The sequence below is a fragment of the Sinocyclocheilus anshuiensis genome, unplaced genomic scaffold (assembly GCF_001515605.1).
Source record: "Sinocyclocheilus anshuiensis isolate Anshui unplaced genomic scaffold, SAMN03320099.WGS_v1.1 scaffold67, whole genome shotgun sequence".
In the NCBI taxonomy this organism is placed as follows: Eukaryota; Metazoa; Chordata; class Actinopteri; order Cypriniformes; family Cyprinidae; genus Sinocyclocheilus; species Sinocyclocheilus anshuiensis.
Window position 1 is genome coordinate 2,718,961 of NW_015552546.1, and position 18,676 is coordinate 2,737,636.

The 18,676-nt window shown below is 37.8% G+C and overlaps 1 protein-coding gene across 1 annotated transcript in view; it reads right to left on the bottom strand.

Moving 5' to 3' along the window:
• Positions 1-2,406: 2,406 nt before the first annotated feature.
• Positions 2,407-18,676, bottom strand: part of nfatc2a (nuclear factor of activated T cells 2a) — a 33,908-nt gene continuing 17,638 nt past the window's right edge. The window contains exons 7-10 of the mRNA XM_016454742.1: positions 14,925-14,980; positions 14,674-14,806; positions 13,080-13,808; positions 2,407-4,377 (exon numbers count right to left, since the gene is read on the bottom strand). Coding sequence (XP_016310228.1) covers positions 4,322-4,377; positions 13,080-13,808; positions 14,674-14,806; positions 14,925-14,980 — 974 coding nt within the window. The 3' untranslated portion in view covers positions 2,407-4,321. The remainder of the gene's footprint in view (positions 4,378-13,079; positions 13,809-14,673; positions 14,807-14,924; positions 14,981-18,676) is intronic.

Here is an 18,676-nt window from a genome sequence, read left to right on the forward strand (position 1 = left end):
CTGATGTTTCCAGCACATGTAATTATATTATGCCATATTACTGTATTATATTACTTAGATGTATATTTTGCTTCTGTAAATATGTCTAATCCCTTATTTTATTTCTATTTCTAGTTTATATACTTACATACATTAGTCATTCATTTTGCACTACATGCTTAATACTTTTTATATATTATTATTACTATTGTTATTATTTTTTTTCTTTTAATACATATGTGTACTACTATCTGTAAGCAGTCCAGCTGCAATTGCTTTGGCAATACAAATGTATCATTTTTGTCATGCCAATAATGCACTCGCGATAGAGCGAGAGAGAGAGCGAGATAGAGAGAGAAAGAGCGCGATAGAGCGAGAGAGAGAGAGCGATAGAGCGAGAGAGAGCGCGAGAGAGAGAGCGAGAGAGAGCGCGATAGAGCGAGAGAGAGAGAGAGAGAGGGGGTCACATCACAAACACATACCAGCTTCATCACTGTGTCTGTCACGCGACTCTGTTCCCCTTTCTAGTTCTGTCTTTACATTTATTTTGAAAAATTAAGCTCGCGATTATGGTAAGGGCCGTTACATTTCAGACGAGTGCTTGCAGTGTTCGGCCAATCACAATGCACTGGGTCAGTGTCAACATATTCTGTTACACCAAATACACACATTAATGATCTTTAAAAAGCATCATATGACCCCTTTAACATTCACTTCAATGGTATGAGACGACTGAATGGTTTCAACTTATTACCAATTGAACTGTCACCAACTGAATTGCAGTGGTCAAAACTATTTAAAATATACTTAATTAAGCTACAAACTCGATCATAACGCACAGTGTTTCCATCTAACATGTATTTTGAAATGCAGCTCCTCATATTAATGGAGTGTTTTCACTACAGTTAGCCGGTTACCTCACCTCAATATGTTCGTAGATTTGTGTTGGATGTCTTCGACGTGGAAAGCAGTTATCTTTGGAATGGAAATATGGATATTTGATTTGTAAACATCATACTTGTTTCGTGTATTTCAATTAATCTCATAAAACTAGCGAGCTAAGCCAGTAGTACCGAGTGTCGTAAAAACTTGATAGAAACTTGAAGGCGCGAAGGCTGGCGGAGGAACAGACAAACCGATTCAACTGATCGAGTCATTAACGCTGGAACCGCTCCGGTTGATTCAAACTCGTGACTTCGATCATTTAAAGGGGTCATATGATGCTTTTTTTAAAGATCGTTATTTTGTGTATTTGGTGTAACAGAATATGTTGACATGCTTTAATGTTCAAAAAACACATTATTTTTTCACTAGCAAAAAAACAGGTAAAAAAAACATTCATTTTCAAATTTCGACATTGCTAATGATTTTAAGAAGCACGTATAGTGATGTTTGTTTCAGATAGGAACTTCGGAGCGGGTTCGTGAATCTTTTGATTCAGATCGGTACTTCAGACCGGAACTTCAAAGCGCGTATGGCGAATCATTTGATTTAGATCGGATCTTCGGAGGGGGTTCGCGAAATTATTCAGATCGGAACTTCAAGCGTGAAGATTCATACGGAACTTCGGAGCCGGTTCGTGAATCATTTGATTCAGATCGGCCTTCATTCACGCCTTCATTTATGTATAAAAAAAGAGTCTCTTTGCGTACCCCTCAGCTGATTTCTGGCTGACGCCCCTGATTCTTATGAATAAATTGAACTAGTACTGCGTTTATCGTGTTGCTGTCGTTTAATAAAGTCACTCGAGACTTGAGTCGGCGGTGTTTGGATTTCACAATTGGTAGCAAGAGGTGGATTCAGCGACTCGAGTCTTTTCTATCTGCTGTGAGCGAGTCATTAAAGGGGTCATATGATGCGATTTCAAGTTTTCCTTTCTCTTTGGAGTGTTACAAGCTGATTGTGCATAGATAAGATCCCTGAAGTTGCAAAGACTAAAGTCTCAAAACCAAAGAGATATACTTTATCAAAGTTAAGACTCTGCCACGCCCCCCTAAAACGTCTCGTTCTAACACAATGATCTTTAAAAAAGCATCATATGACCCCTTTAAATTGTTTAGTTACTAAGCGCCCTTATTAGCTAACATTTGCGCATCTACAAATCTAAGCGTTTTCATCACAAACGCAGTTTCATCACAGACTACAGCTCACTGGCTTCAAAAGAAGGAAACATCAGTGAATGAGAATTATGACTCAGTGAACGAGAATGATTCATTCATTAAAAAAACACTGTCAACGTTCTTCGCCATGTTCTGAGAAGTTCTTAATTATTTGATTGTAGCCTTTATGTTTTTAGATAGACTTTATTTTAATAACAAAGACGGGGAAAGAAGAGTCTTGAAGATGAAGGAAGTATCCCACACTGAGTGAATCACATCTTATAAATATTCACACAAGCAAAGAGAATCTCTTTAAAGCTTTCAGGTTTATTGCTCATGTTCTCAGCTAGTAAGCTTTATTTGACAAACAACATGAACATGTCTAAACACATTAGGTTAGACATGCTTAAGCCAAAACATTAATATGATCATGAAAAGCTAATGAAATAAAAAATAGAATTGGTCTCTCTTTCGGCATTGACAGTCTTACATTAATATAAAAAAAGAATTAAATGCAATTTGTCTTTACGCAGCAAAAGCTTTGGCAGTTCATATATTCCCAGAGCCTTGGTTATAAGATATTAAATGTCAACAGAACAACTGATTCAGTTCATATAAATGTTCTCTTCCTATTATGACTATCTGATTCTAAAAAATAAAAATTATAGAAACAGTCTATACACTTTTGAGGCAATCTATTTACAGTAAAAAGAAAAGGTTTACATTCTGAATATAGTTGTTTTGTTATGCCCACTGTACACTGAAACAACAGCTCCACGGAAACATTAGCATCACTCTTTTTACAGTGTGTTCCAAAATAAATTTTAGATAATACTTACAAATGAATTATTAATTTATACCTCTCTTAATTATTCAGCCAAAATGGTAAAGACATGGAAAAATATACTCTGCATAATTGCTTATGCATTTTTTTTTAAGTGGGCATGAATTGCTTCCAAAAATATTTTCTTAATACAAGCTGATGCTTCTTGATTAGTTTGTTACTTTAATAAATGCACTTTTTGTCAGTTTGTATTCAAATGAGAAAATGAATGTGACAGTGTGTTACAGAGACATGCAGACCGTATCTACTTTAAGTATAAATACAGAAACTGAATGTTTTACATTTACACACAAAATATAAATGCATATCATAAAAGCAAAGCAGTTATGGTTAATAAAATCCTCCAAGAGAAAGATCTGTAATACAGCTAACCTAAATTTAAACATGGGGCATAAGACTTGAATATTTCAAGTGTTGTCTATTCATAAGTAGAACAGATGGAACTGGTAAAGTCATATCATGCACAAATAAACAATGATAAAATATGATAACCATACAGTTTTAGTTTGGCACAAAGACGTTTCAGAACCTAAATGTAGTGCAGGGCATTATGGGCTCTGACTTGACAAGGTACATTTCCATTAATTTTTGGTTTGCTTGTTCTACGTTTTGGTAGAACGACAGCACTTTAGGCAAAGGCACAGATGTTAAAACAGTTTCTATGTACATCACAAAGAAGAAAATATCACTTCATTGGTTTTTTAGCTGTATTTGCTCAACATCTATATGATTACAAACAAATCTCATTTTGCTGAGATACTTTAAATAAAATATAATTCGTTGACAAGAAGTGCATACACAGTTTTCCCTTCACAAACAGTGCATTTGCTTATAACAATTTAAAATAAGGCTTTTTCATTCAAAAATTTGGATTGATGTACACATGGTTCACCTAATACAAAACAACCTATTCTTAGACTCGTATATCAGTCATTAGCAGTGGTGTGATGTATTTATCCACTTTCCATTCAGAAGTATGTGCGAACCTCTTGTTTTGGGGAATATGACAGGTGGTTGATGAGGCTATTGCTTGAAATACACTAATCTGAGTGAGTTCATTAATGTGAGTCAAAAGGCTATGGAATAAAAAACCCACAAAAAGGAAAAAATTGACGTAACTCCACCTGTCCAATCCAAACTGTTTATGAAGGCTCAAGGCTCTGACAACTTTGACATATGAGATCAACATTGGATGAGTTTCAAAAGTCAAATAATAGCAGGGAAATTCAATACCATTTGCACATCAACACGCTGCTGTTCCTGGAGTTGACTGAGATGGATGTTTGGTTAAATGTGTGACGCTTGACCGGGCCGAGGCATTGCTGCTGCTGCTCTCACGTGTGGCGTTGAAGGCAGGACACTCCAGGGGTCCTGCATGACTCCCGATCAGGGCTTTCCTCTATGTCTGACCCCTGCCAGGCACTCCTGTCAGATCCTTCCTTATGATCTCATTCACTACAGAAATGACAGAAAATTAGAACGTGTTTAAAAATGAAAGGACTGAACATTTGTGCAAGTGAACTGCATAATGTGCAACTGCAGAGTGGGGTTCAAAAGAAGAAGAAAAAAACGTACAAAAAATGAAAATTCTGTCATTAATTACTCACCCTCATGTCGTTTCAAACCCGTAAGACCTTTGTTCATCTTCGAAACACAAATTAAGATATTTCTGATGCATCCCGTGAGCTCTCTGACCCTCCCATAGACAGCAATGTAATTACCACGATCAAGGTCCAGAAACGTAGCAAGGAGTTTCGTAATTTTACGAAGCTACGAGAATACTTTTTTGTGCGCAAAAGAAACAAAAATAACGACTTTATTCAACAATTCGTCTCCTCCGCGTCACCCTGGCGCTGTTTTGGAGAGTATCCACTGAACGTAAACAACGTATGCTGTACGCTGTTTACGTCGTTTACGCTTTGATCTGAACGAAAACAACGTATCCGCGCGGCGCAGCTGACACAGAACAGCATACACTGTTTACGTTCAGTGGATATTCTCCAAAATGGCGCCAGGGTGACGAGGAGACAAATTGTTGAATAAAGTCTTTTTTTTTTTTTGCACACAAAGTATTCTCGTAGCTTCGTTTTTTACGTAATTTAAATAATTACGGTTGAACCCCTGATGTCACATGGAATTTTTTACCGATCTCCTTGCTATGTTTCTGGACCTTGATCGTGTAAGGATCCTTGCTGTCTATGCAGGGTCAGAGAGCTCTCAGATTCCATCAGAAATATCTTAATTTGTGTTCCGAAGATGAACGGCGGTCTTACGGGTTTGGAACGACATGAGGGTGAGTAATTAATGACAGAATTTTTATTTTGGGGTGAACTATCCCTTTAAAACTCTAAAGATGTTTATTTATTTTTGTTATGTAATATAATGAAATATCTATTTATTCATAATTAAATACATACTTAATTGAAATATATAGTTATACATTTAATAAATTATTTTATAATATAGATAAATATATAATAATATAGATAGAATTATATGTATATTTAAATAAGCATATTTTTATATTTAATGTTAACATATGCTAATATTAAATATATGTTTCCATATTTAATATGTATTTAAATGAGAATATACATGTAATTATTTGTAAGTACTTGTAATATATTTGTAATTATAAATATTTTTAATTTATACATTTAAATATTAACATATTAAATATATATTTCCAGATTTCCAGATAAATATTAGACATTGAAATGAAATGGCAAAAAAAGTGTCCCAATTTACTTGAATTTTACTTGAATGTAAAAACAGCAGATATTATATGTAGTAGTATAATTATATTACAACGTATGATGGATATACAGAGCTGGGTAGATTAATTCAAAATTGCATGACAAAAATTGCAGTTAGTAATGTAATCCGTTACATTACACATTTTAGGTGATATAATCAGTCTACTTTTTGATTACTTTTAGATTACTTTTTAATAATTTATTATTCAAAAGTGGCACTAGGGCACTAGGTGGAAGGGAATCATCTGACAGAACAGATTCAGTGAAGCCTTTGCATTGGCCATTACTTCCTGCTGTTACTCTTTTTACAGGGGGCATAAATGGAAACTTTTAATGCCTCTTCATTCTAAGAATAGCAGCAGGGCGCGTGGGGCTGTTAACACAATCACTACACCACCACACACCAACTCTAGTCTAGCCAAATCTCAGACATGAACAAAGGTCACAGGTAAGATCAAATCAAATGAACATGGGAAAACACCTCCAATGCTGTTTGAGTTAAGCATAGAGCAAAATGATGACGAATTCACTGATTGATGGTACAATTACGTAGTAGACCAAGAACAGATTGATATTATAATTGGATGGTACTGTTCAAAAGTACAACCCCAATTCCAGAGAAGTTGGGACGTTTTGTAAAAATGCAATAAAATTAATAATCTGTGATTTGTTCATTCTCTTTACCTTTTATTTAATTGACAAAAGTACAAAGAATACATTTACAAAGTTTTCACTGACCAACGTAAATGTATTTTGTAAATATGAACAAATTTTGATTTTGATGGCTGCTACACATTCCAAAAAAGTTGGGACAGATGCAAAATAAAAGTGAAAAGGTTATAGAATATCCACTTTAATCTGTTTTGAAACAGTTCACAGTAAGCAGGTGAATTGGTAATAGGCGAGGGTATCATGTTTGGGTATGAAAGGAGCATCTCAGTCTTTGCAAGCAAAGCTGGATCATGGCTCATCACTTTGTGCCAAATTTCATGAGAGAAGTGTCAAATAAATAAAAAATCACATTCCGCAATGCAAAATCGCAAAGAATTTAGGTCTTTCACCAACTACCACACGTAATATTGTGAAAAGATTCAGGGCATCCAGAGAAATCACAGTACATGTAGAGCAAGGCAGGAAACCTCAGTTGAATGTGCTTGACCTTTGAGCCCTCCTCATTCTGCGGTGTTAAATATAGCCACATGGGCTCAGGAGTACTTCAGAAAACTGCTGTCACTTAACACAGTCTGCTGCTGCATCAAGAAATGCAACTTGAAACTCTGTTACTCTAGGAGAAAGCTATACATCAATTCTATGCAGAGATGCCGCCGGATTCTCTGGGCCAGAGCTCATCTCAGATAGTCAAAAAGACAGTGGAAAGGTGTGCTGTACTCAGATGAGTCCACATTTCAACTTGTTTCTGGGAAAAATGGATTTCGAGTTCTCAGTCCCAAAGACTAAAGGGACCATGCAGACTTTCATCAGTGACAGATGCAAAAGCAAACATCTGTCATGGTATATGAGTGCATCAGTGCAAACGGCATGGGTGACTTGCATATGTGTGAAGGTACCATTGACATGGAGGCATATATTGGAGTTGTACAGAGAAATATACTGCCGTCAAGATGATGTCTTTCATGGGAAGTCCATGGTTATTAGATTAAGACAATGACAGCTCTCATTCTGCATGTGCTACAACAGCGTGGTTTCGTAGAGACAGAGTGAATGTGGTAGACTGGCCTACCTGCAGTCCAGATCAGACTCCTATTGAAATGTATGGCTCATTATGAAATGGGAAGTCCATGGTTATTAGATCAAGACAATGCCAGCTCTCTTTCTGCGTGTACTACAATAGTGTGGTTTCATAGAGTGAATGTGTTAGACTGGCCTGCCTGCAGTCCAGATCTGACTCCTATTGAAAATGTATGACCAGTCATGAAAAGGAGAATCAGACAACGACAATCACAGTCTGCTAAGCTTCTGAAGCCTTGTTTCAAGAGAGACTGGACAAAAATTTTGCTTGCAAAACTTTAACAATTAGTATCCAATTCCCAAACAATGAAACATTGTAATTAAAAGGAAAGTTGATGTGACACAGCGTTAAACGTGCCTCTGTCCCAACTTTTTTGGAGTGTGTTGCAGCCATCAAAATCAAAATTTGTTCATATTTACAAAATATATTTACGTTGGTCAGAAAAAACTTTGGAAATGTTTTCTTTGTACTTTTGTCAATTAAATAAAAGTTCAAGAGAATGAACAAATCCCAGATTCTTGATTTTATTGCATTTTTACAAAACGTCCCAACTTCTCTGGAATTGGGGTTGTATTACCATGGTACCATGTCCAAACAAATTGGGTATTTATGGTATAAATAAAATATGTTGGTTTAGGATTCCATTTTGTTATATAGCCACCGTTTACCTTTCACTTATTCAGCAGGTGAACTGCACACCGTCATGCAGACTTTGGTTTAAAAACTGATTGGCCACATCCTCAGTGCTGTATACTATTAGGACGAGACACTACGACCTGGAAACCCAGAGCACAAATCATCACTGCCACAACATGCAGTGCCATGCTGTTTGTTATGATGGATGTGCTGGAATTACAGGTGGAGCGTATAGATTCTCTTGAGCCATATGTTTGTGACTAACTTATTGATGGCCAGTCTAAATATTTAGCATAAAATGAATAATGAAGCCCAATAAAGCAAGTTGCATTCTGTTATTAGCAATGAATAATGCAATATTACATAGTAGCAAACATGCAACCAGCAAGTGCTCTGTAGCTCTATATAGTGCAATGGTAAATATGCACAGGTTTTGAAAAAATGTATGCAATCGAAAAACATCAGCCAGCCAAGAATTAGATGAAACACTGAAAGATTTTGACAAACAGCGTTTGTTGTGGTCAAAGCTTGCATTAGAGGAGAAGGAACTTAATGTTCAACTGATTTCCCTATTTGAAGCTTTGATGGTGCAAGAAGCACAATGACAGATATAAAAGTCTAAACTGAAAATAAACACCTTAAATACAGCATGAAAAGTTTAGGCAAGCTCAGACTCAATAAAGGCCAATGAATCATCTTGAATCACTGAACAGCCCTTTAAAATAAAAAAATACGTATTTTTTATAAACAATACTAAAATGCATTATTCAAGAAATGTGTAATTACTGTTATCAGGCTCAAATTAAAAGTTTTATTTCAATAGAATCTATAACAGCGCAATCAAGAAAGCTTTGCGGTTTTAATCATACAACCCTAATTATGGGAGCTCGACGTGGATGACATCTGTTTTTCCCTCCGAGACTAACGAAGAACAGATGAGAGAGGAATAAACTGGTAGCAGTGGGATGCTGAGGTGCTTCAGCAAAACTGAATACGAGGCCCTGCAGTCATCCTACTATATAACAGCTTAAAAGAAACTCTCAACAGTAGGGAAGCTGGACGTTTTGAGCAAAACTTGCTGATGTGGCTTTTAGCACGTCACTACATGGTTGTTAGGGTGGTTGCTAGGTGGTTTTGTAATGACCCGAAAGAAAAATCCCCAAAACGATCTAAAATCAGATCACTTACAAACATAATAACACTTATCTTCTAAACAAGCCCCAAGATGAAGTATGCTTGCTGTCCATATGCAATATACAGGACAGAGGGTTTATAGGGAAAGTAATGAAGGGTTGGCACACACTGATGGGTTTAGAGCTGTAAAGGAAGTGTACAGACTGGGCGGTATAATAGATGAGTGTCTGGCTGGAGAGACCTCGGCCAATCAGAAAGCTTGTTTACAAACCAACGGTGGAGGGCAAGACAGAGCATAGTAGATGACTCACGTCTCCACTATGTGTGTGTGTGCGTGCATATACTTAGCTATACCTGGGGACAAAAAATGTGAAAGGTTTTCTTTTAGGTGTAGGGTTAGGCTGTAGTCATTGCTATTAGCTTTATATAAGGTACGTCTTCAGGTGGACCAGAACTGCATGTGTATGTGGATCAGGTTTTGCCAACATTGTGGGGACCAAATGTCTCAAAAAGTATGTAATCCACTATATTGGGGGGACCAGTCACTATGAGGAAAATGGCGTAAAGAATCTTAACGAAATGTAAAAATGCACACGTTTGTGTTAGGGTTAGGTGATCAAAATTATTTTCTCATTATTAAAGCAATAGAAGACAATGGAAAGTCCCTACAACAACAGAAAAAATGACAGGACATCCTGTATTGAGGATTTAGGTATACTGTATGTGTAAGGACCTTAAGTCACAGTATATGCCATATAGAGTATCTAGGTGTCATTCGTTTATGTAATGCAACACTGAAAATTTGTCTTTCTGGGGACAAAAAAATGGTGCCAAAATATGGCCAACCCTGACTAAAGTCTACACAGCAGAGCAAGAAATGTGATGAATGTTGAAAAAATGTGAACAGACATACAGCACATGATCTACAAGTGTGTGTGTATGTGTGTGTGTGTGTGTACTGGCTAGCGCTAAGCAAATAATAAAGCAACAGTGTATGCGTAAAGGACAGGAAGAGTCTACACCACAGGTCTGACTGTTTGCCCTCCAAAACAGACCAGTTTAGAAAAAGCAAAACCAAAAGCCAAACTATTGAGAACTACTTCTCTTTTAACTTTGCCTTCAGTGCCATGTTCAACTCTACAAACTACAGATGCTGCTTATTTCGAACACCACTTTTAAAGAACAAAGCTACATCTTATCAGGACCCCGCTTTCACAGCCAGAAATCCAATGGCTTGGCACACACGTGGTCCAAAACTGGATGCAAGTGATCTGAAACTAATGTGCACGGCTTACGTGCTCTATCTAAATTATTCCTGCTGCTCTCTCCAGCTGGAAAAACTTCAACTCTGTTGCCTCAGGCTTTGGTTCCAGCCTGGGAAGCCTAAGTTGAGCCAGTTGAGCACTGGAAGATTGGCCAACATTGTACGCTGAAAACTCTAGGCCAGTTTGGCAGTTTATAACACTTGTTAATGGCCAGTGTGGAGATGAGCTAAAATCAAAGGTGTACAGTCAAGGAATACTAGAAAAAGAACATTACTACCTAGCCAAAAAAAAAAAAAAAACTCTGTTGCCTCAGGCTTCGGTTCCAGCCTGGGAAGCCTAAGTCGAGCCAGTTGAGCACTGGAAGATTGGCAAGCAATGGAAAAACTCTAGGCCAGTTTGGCTGTTTATATCAAGGGTAACACTTGTTAATGGCCAATGAGGAGATGAGCAAAAATCAAAGGTGTACAGTCAAGGAAAACTAGAAAAAAGAACATTACTACCTTGCCAAAAAAAGACCAGTTTGCACTAGCGTGCATTTCTATGCGAGCCAGGCTGGTAACAATCTAATTGGGCAAGCTGGTGGACCACCACTGATAAGATGAACAAGCCTTGCTGGTTAAGCTTGTAATGAAGCCGTTGGTTATGAAAACTCTAGAATTGACACAAAAGATGTACTTAGCTTCCTTTTCTTGCTATTAAGAAATGCAAAACATGCATGTTCATAATGAAATAGATGAAGGTACAGTTTCTATACAGAAAGCCAACCACAGAAACCCTGATACCCCTTCAAAAGCCACCATCAAAATTCTGAGTGAGACAGATGTATCTGCATGAGTCATATTACAACCGGTTGTGTGTGAAGGTCTTGGCAGACATCAAACGGTGAGATGTTAGTGGGTGGATCACTACACCTTGACACCTCTGCAAGCAGAAGCAACAGGGACTTTTTGTGGTAGTCATCCTTCCTGCTCTCAGTGACCTGGACTTTGTCTGTACTACCGGAATCACTTTTTCAAAGTAAAACTGAAGCCACCAGGCTTCTTAACTAGCTTAACCAACTAGTTTAGACTGGTTTATAATTAGGCCAACCAGCTTGACTATAAAGACCATGCTGAATCCACTAAGCTAAAGTGACTTGTTGCAGGGTCAATCCCACAGTTGCAACTCGAGGTTAACAGCCTTACTCATGAGTAGAATGACAAAAACAGCTGCCTCGCACCTTGTGAGATTCAGCATTTCCAACTATTTTGGGTTGGAGTGGTAAAGTGGTAACTTCCTAGTTACCAGCCTTGCGCTTTCGTCACTTTACCGCTCCAAATTGTTGCAAGAGCAGTGTATTCTGTGTGGCCACTGTTATTCCCTGAGATGTTTACAAATCTCAGCAGTTTCTGTCTTGCTTTAAGGGGCCTTAATGAGGGAATTCGCCAGCACCTTTATGGGTTTACCAGAGTGGTGTTAAACTCTAATGAGGCTACCAGAAATGTTAATTCCATCTTTGGCTCCCGGACCCATCCGCTTCAGTTTTTCCATCCAACATGGCCCTTTCCCTTTCCTGCGGACTCCCACCCATCACTATCTTATTCAGATCAGGCTGCCTTTCTGGATAAGTGCAGCAGCTGCAAATAAGAGTTCTATCCTCCAGATTGGCAAGAGTGCGACCTGTGGAAAAAAAGCAAATCCTCTCGTGGGTTCCCCCCGCAGCATTGGGGGGCGCAGGGCCAAGAGGAAGCCCTGGCCAAGTATAACAAACAAAAAGTCTTTCCCTAGCTCTCCCAAGCAGGCCATTCCACTGTTTGACAATGGGTTGCCATGGCACTTGTTTTGCGAATCATAACACTGTCAACATGTCCAAGAAGTTTTGGAGCTGTGCAGTTTTCTTTTCCTTTTTTTATTTGTGAGGGTGAAAAAGCACCCATTTCCTTGTCAGGAACCCCCTGCATGAGACATAATGTACCACAAGACCCCCTGAATTCCCAAATTGCCTTACAGAAGTGACACTGGAATCGTACGCCTTCCCTTGCCAGTATTCTGCCACATCGTGGTTTGGCCATTTTCTAAGTATTTTTTTTGACACAATTGAAAAACAAAACAGAGGGTGTGTGTAAGGAAACGTGCAGCCGTATCCATCCAACTCATTCTAGCTAATTCATTCCCATTTCATTCTTACGGAGTAATGGAAAGTATATTCTTCGAAGCCAGTGGTACAAAATAGATCTTTCATTCATTCCACTTTATATAATACACATTATTACTAGTGTCTCACTGTCCTTGAGTCATACGTGTGAGAAAATTAAAAACTAAATGTTAAGACAACAAGAGATGGACTTGACAAGCACTCTTCCTGCTATTGTCTAAAAGCAGACAGGGTCATTTCTAATGGTGCATTAGCATGCTGTCTGTCAAAGAATGTGACAGAATGGCTCCTGACAATGCATTCCTGTGACCACATATTTTTACAGACAATTTGAAAGCATGTGTCTCTTGATGCTTCTGAGCCACTGTGTAGATTGACACACTATGTAAGAATCAGTTTCCAAAGTTTCCCAACCAGTATACAACTACGAATGCCTACTAGGAACCATCAGAAGAGCAGTTGGTCAACCTGTAGCTACTCACCATCATCAAGGTAGGCCTGGTCCAAGTTCTCTTGCTTGACTGTGACTCGTCCAGGAACGCTGGTTCTCTGTTCTTCCGTCGAGGAACCTCTCTGGGGCTCACCTTGGACGGGAGGTGACCTGTCTTTGGCCACTCTCTGGAGGAAGGGCTGTTGTTGGATGACTGTGGGGTAATTCTGAGGATGCTGAGGTGCCTGGGCTGGTTCTGGTGAACGGTTTGCCCCTGTGGCTTGAGGACTGTGCTGATTGTAGCCCTCACAATAAATGATGTGCTGATGTTCTGGGGGTGGTGGTGTGGGAGGATCTCCTCCTCTGAGCAGGTGGTGGTTGGTGGGAGAGAACTGGATGATTGAGGGATGCTGGTTGGAAAGATGCTGGCCAGCCAGGTGAGTAGACTGGGCTGGGGAACCCGTGTGGACCAGAACTGATCGATGGGAGTCTGGGATCATAGTAGCACCCGTCTGAGAGTAAATAGGACTGCTTGACAAGCTCTTTCCAGGACGGGAGTACATTATGGCTGGGCTCTGCTGCTGAAATCGGTGGTCCGGAGGGGAGACACCCAGGCGGGCCTGCTGACAGGGGACAAGGCCAGGAACCAGGCTGCTCTCTGGGGTGATGACCCCTCGAGGGTTATAGTACTGCTGGGGAGACACCCCCAGCATCTGCGACATGGAATAACCCATCCGACCAGATTCATATTCATCCACTGGCTCTGTCTTAATAGACGGAACTGGGAAAGTAAAATGAGAGAATAACTATAGAGTATTCAAAGTAGGGCTGTACGATAAATCGAAATGGAATCGAGATCGCGATTCGACAGAAGCTGCGCAAAGTGTACTTATCAATTCTGAATGTGGACTTAAAGGGATATTCACCCAAAATGAAAATTCTGTCATTAATTACCCACCCTCACATTGTTCCAAACCTGTAAGGCCTTCGTTCATCTTCAAGACACAAATTAAGATATTTTTGATGAAATCTAAGAGCTTTCTGACCCTGCATAGACAGCAATGCAACTGAAACGTTTTATGGCACAGAAAGGTAGTAAGGACATCATTAAAATAGTCCATGTGACATCAGTGATTCAACCGTAATGTTATGAAACTACGAGAATACTTTTTGTGCACAAAGAAAACAAAAATAACAACTTTATTCAACGATTTCTTCTCTTCCAGGTCAGTCTCCACTGCCATTCACGAGAGTGCCACAATGTATGCGTGTGCATTCCTCTGCTTATTTTAACAATGACTATTTTAACGATGTCCTTACTACCTTTCTGGGCCATAAAACATTTCAGTTGTGTTGCTGTCTATGCAGGGTCAGAAAGCTCTTGGATTTCATCAAATATCTTAATTTGTGTTCTGAAGATGAACGAAGGCCTTACGGGTTCGGAACGACATGAGGGTGAGTAAATAACGACAGAATTTTCATTTTTGGTTGAACTATCCCTTTAACATTCATATCATGTAAAAGTTAAATAATATTCAATATACTAAATGCAAACTGAAGTCATACACATATAAAAAATATTACAAGTACAATAAATAATACCCCTAACCGCCTTAAGAGAGCAAGAGCAAAAAGACTCTGCACACCTGGTAGAGGCGTGTAGGTGAAATGTTGCGGTTGACTGCGCTTCCGTTTCCCATTTATTACATAAAAGTTGACTTTGGCAGGATTGCAAATGGATGGGTCTCTATATGGAGGCACTTCAATGAACAGCATGCTCTGTGAATGAGAGAATTTTTATATGGCGCATCTACAGTATAGATGGTATACAAGAAAAGCACTGAATATAGACCTTCAGAAAGTACAGTTATAAATGTAATACAGGCGTTGGACTTACTGCCTGACTTTTGTCTTTGTCAACTGTGGCTTCCAATTCCCAAATTTGCTGTCCATCTGGAAATAGAAAGATTGTTGATTAATTTAGTTCAAATTGGGTTGCCAATTAAAGCTGAGATTAGATCTATCTATCTATCTATCTATCTATCTGTCTGTCTGTCTCTCTGTCTGTCTATCTATCTCATTATTTGTGAGACAAACAGTCTTGCATCACACATGCTTTGCGTCAAAGTTCTTTCCTCAGTTGTTTGGGAAAATCCAGGTTTAGCCAACTGGCTTTATGATTACAATATTTTGACCTTTCTCATTGGCACACATTGCTTCTTCCCCTTACGTTCTTAATGACTCAACTCTGTTTTGACAGGTAAAGTGGGTGATGAGTTCATCTGTCATATCCATAGATCATAGGTTTCTTACTTAATTCCTCGCCTACAGACTGGTTCCCATACTATAGAGATTGCATGCGGCACAAGTCAGTTACATTTCTACCCATTTCTACCCACAGTTCTACCCCACACCCACTTCCTGAGACATTAATGCTGACCTCACAACACACGCTCAGATTGGCGAAGTCTGCAGACAAAAATCTGAGTTCTCAGTATGAACACAAACCTTTCTCATTAACTTTATGTAAGACCAAATGGTCTGCACTGTGCATCCCTATCCCAAGAGTAAAAGAGTAATTACATAATAGCTCACATTGCATTCGGTCTTCAGTGTTTGAATTTATACACACATTTCTACCCATTTCTTTAGAAATCACTACTGACCTAACGACAGTCAAAAAAACACTACATGCTCAAATTGGCAAAGTTTGCAATCAAAAGTAAAAGATCCCAGAGATTTGTACCCAATCAAAAGTCCGAGATCTCAGTATGAACTCAAAGCTCTCTCATCAACCTTATCTATGACCAAATGATCTGAGTTGTGCATCCCTAATCCCAAGGATCTTTTTCAAAGGAATTACATAACAGCACACGTTGCATTCTGTCTTCCATGCTTGAATTTATACACAAAATCCAAAAACCATAGTAATAGAAAGTAAACAACATTCACCAAAAAAATATATCTTTTAAACCAGAACAGAAAATAGCATTCCTACCGAATTAGTCACTAAACCAGGAACGATTTTGCTCCGTATCACAGCAGCATGTGGGAAACCCCTCGTTGGGCTGCAAATGAGAGACGTGCGGATCAAATGAGTCAGCACTAGTGAGGGGGATTCCACTAGCAGTGCCAGGACAATGTCTTAAAACTGCTTTATGATCAAACTGCTCCGTTTCACCCGCGACAGGTGATGAGTGCTTCGTCCTTGGCCATTCTGTTTGTTTGCAGTTTGTTCCAAAGCTCCTTGTTCAGGATCCCATGGGTTTGTTTTATTACTTTTTCTTATAATTAGCCGTAGAAGCTTTAAGAGTGGAAGCCCAGCTCGGCGTACAGAGCGAAATCGGCAAGAGCCAACAAAATTCCAGCCAAAGACAGCTGTCTTCCATTTCAGAGGGATTTCACAGTCATAACTGTTCAGAACGCTCTGTCAAAATGGGAAACCCTCCACAACAAAAGCAATACTTGTTTCTATTCTTCTTTTTCACTTTTAGAGTAGAAATGCAAATGGCAATCACATACAATGGTGCCAAAAATATTTGGACTGTATTTGTTGTAGAAACTCTTAAAATTGAACGTACGAATGTCATTGCATTATATAACAAAAAATTCAAAGCAAGAGGCATCTGAAAATAAATGTTGTAGGAGGAATATTTTTCATTTTAAAAATTGTTTTATAATTCAAAACCTAACAGACTTCTTTTAAAGCAATGTTCTGCTTGAAAAAGAGTGCTTGTGCTACCTTTTTGTTTTGACATTTTGTCATCTAAAGCAAAGTTTAAGTGTATAATTTCTGCAGCACTGGCATTGTAAAATCATAGCTATATAATTAAAAATAATTGTATTATTTTTAATAAATAAAAATATATTATATTTTTAATGCCATAATCAGCACCAACCGTTATATCAAAGGCAAAAATAAAACATATTATAGTTAAATACATTATAATAAAAATATATTACATTTAAAATAATAATATATTCTAAATATATAAAATTAACTTCTTACAACATTACAAATCTATGTAAAAAATCTTTCAGTTTAATATTTAATAGAAAAAAAACTCATTTAAAATCATTGTTATCATTATTATTTTTATAAATAAATATAATATTTTTTAATGTCATATCAGCACCAACTGCTATATCATGGAAAAATTATATATATATACAATATATTATTATATAAATATATAACATTAATTTTACAACATTACAAAGCTATGTAAAATCTTTCACTTTAATATTTAATAGAAATAAATTAAAAAACCTAGAATCTTTTAATGTAAAACTGTCGCTGTGTCATGTTCGTCGGTATGTTAAAATAAACAGAGAGAGGATCTTGAATAAATCTGACCATTCTCACCCTCCTGTCAATTACACATATGACCTTTAAGTGTTTAAATACTTTGTGAGCACACTGTATATTTAGAAAAAAGGGAATGTTTTAGTTACGGAGAGAGAGGGGCTAACCCTTGAAAATCAACATCAAAAAGTTACCTAAAAGAGCACTTGATGAGTCACAACTCTTTTCTGACAGACTAAACACACTGGCTTCTACCAGGCGACTACACCTAAAAGATCAATAAACAGAATTTTGCATCCTACCAAAACAAGCAAAAAGCAGACGACACATTGCGTACATCAATAAAACAGAATGTAAACAGCAGTAGTGAAGCAAATGTGAACACAATGGGCCAAAAAAAAAAGCAAAAAAAATACAAAAATGGGAACTTTGAAGGTTGAAGGAGCACTTTCTAATCACACAGCTGTGACTGGATTTTATTTGCAAGCAAAACTGCCAGGTGCCACCTGTCTGAGGCAAAAAACCAGCGTCAATAAGAGCAAGTAGTCATAGCGCGCGCACACACACACACACACACACACACACACACACACACAATCCATCTGCCGTTTAGCATGCATGAAAGAGCACAGTGTGTGGGAGTGCCATAACAATGACACCTGCAGGCAAAAGGCTCTGCCACCAACACCGTAACAACCTCTAAACACACATTTCATACACTAAATGCTCTTCTTATGAGACCTTCTAGTCTTTAAGGACACTAAATTCTTCAAGATCTGATTAAAATCAATACAGAATGGCATTTGCAACACATTTTAATTCAATAATGTGATGCATTTCCTAAACACTGTAGTGGAAATCACTGTACAGACTGGGGAAAGAAAATGTATAGAAGCTAAATGGAAACTAATTAGAGGCAGAGTAAGGTAATATTACAACAATTAAGCTTTTTTTTTTGTACTGATAAAATGTTCACAGTAATACCAGGAACAGAAGTTGTTCTGTTAGTGATAGATATTAATGGATAAACAAGTTGGGAAATGGGAAATGGTTAACATTTAAATGGTTGGGATGAAGAAAAGGCACCGCAGGTGAATAGGATAAAAAAAATTAAAAAAAAAGATTTCATTAAGATTATTATATATATTTTTTTTTGCATATTGCAATTTTGCATATTTAAATATTATGTTTAAACATGCAAATGAATTATCTAATTAAATATGTACTAATTTGCATACGTTTCCAGAACTGAAATCTGGACACTGGTTCAAAATGCATGTTTCATTTTGGTGACATATTAGAGTTAAAGGTTTTTACAGAGAGGATTTTGGATATCTGTTTTT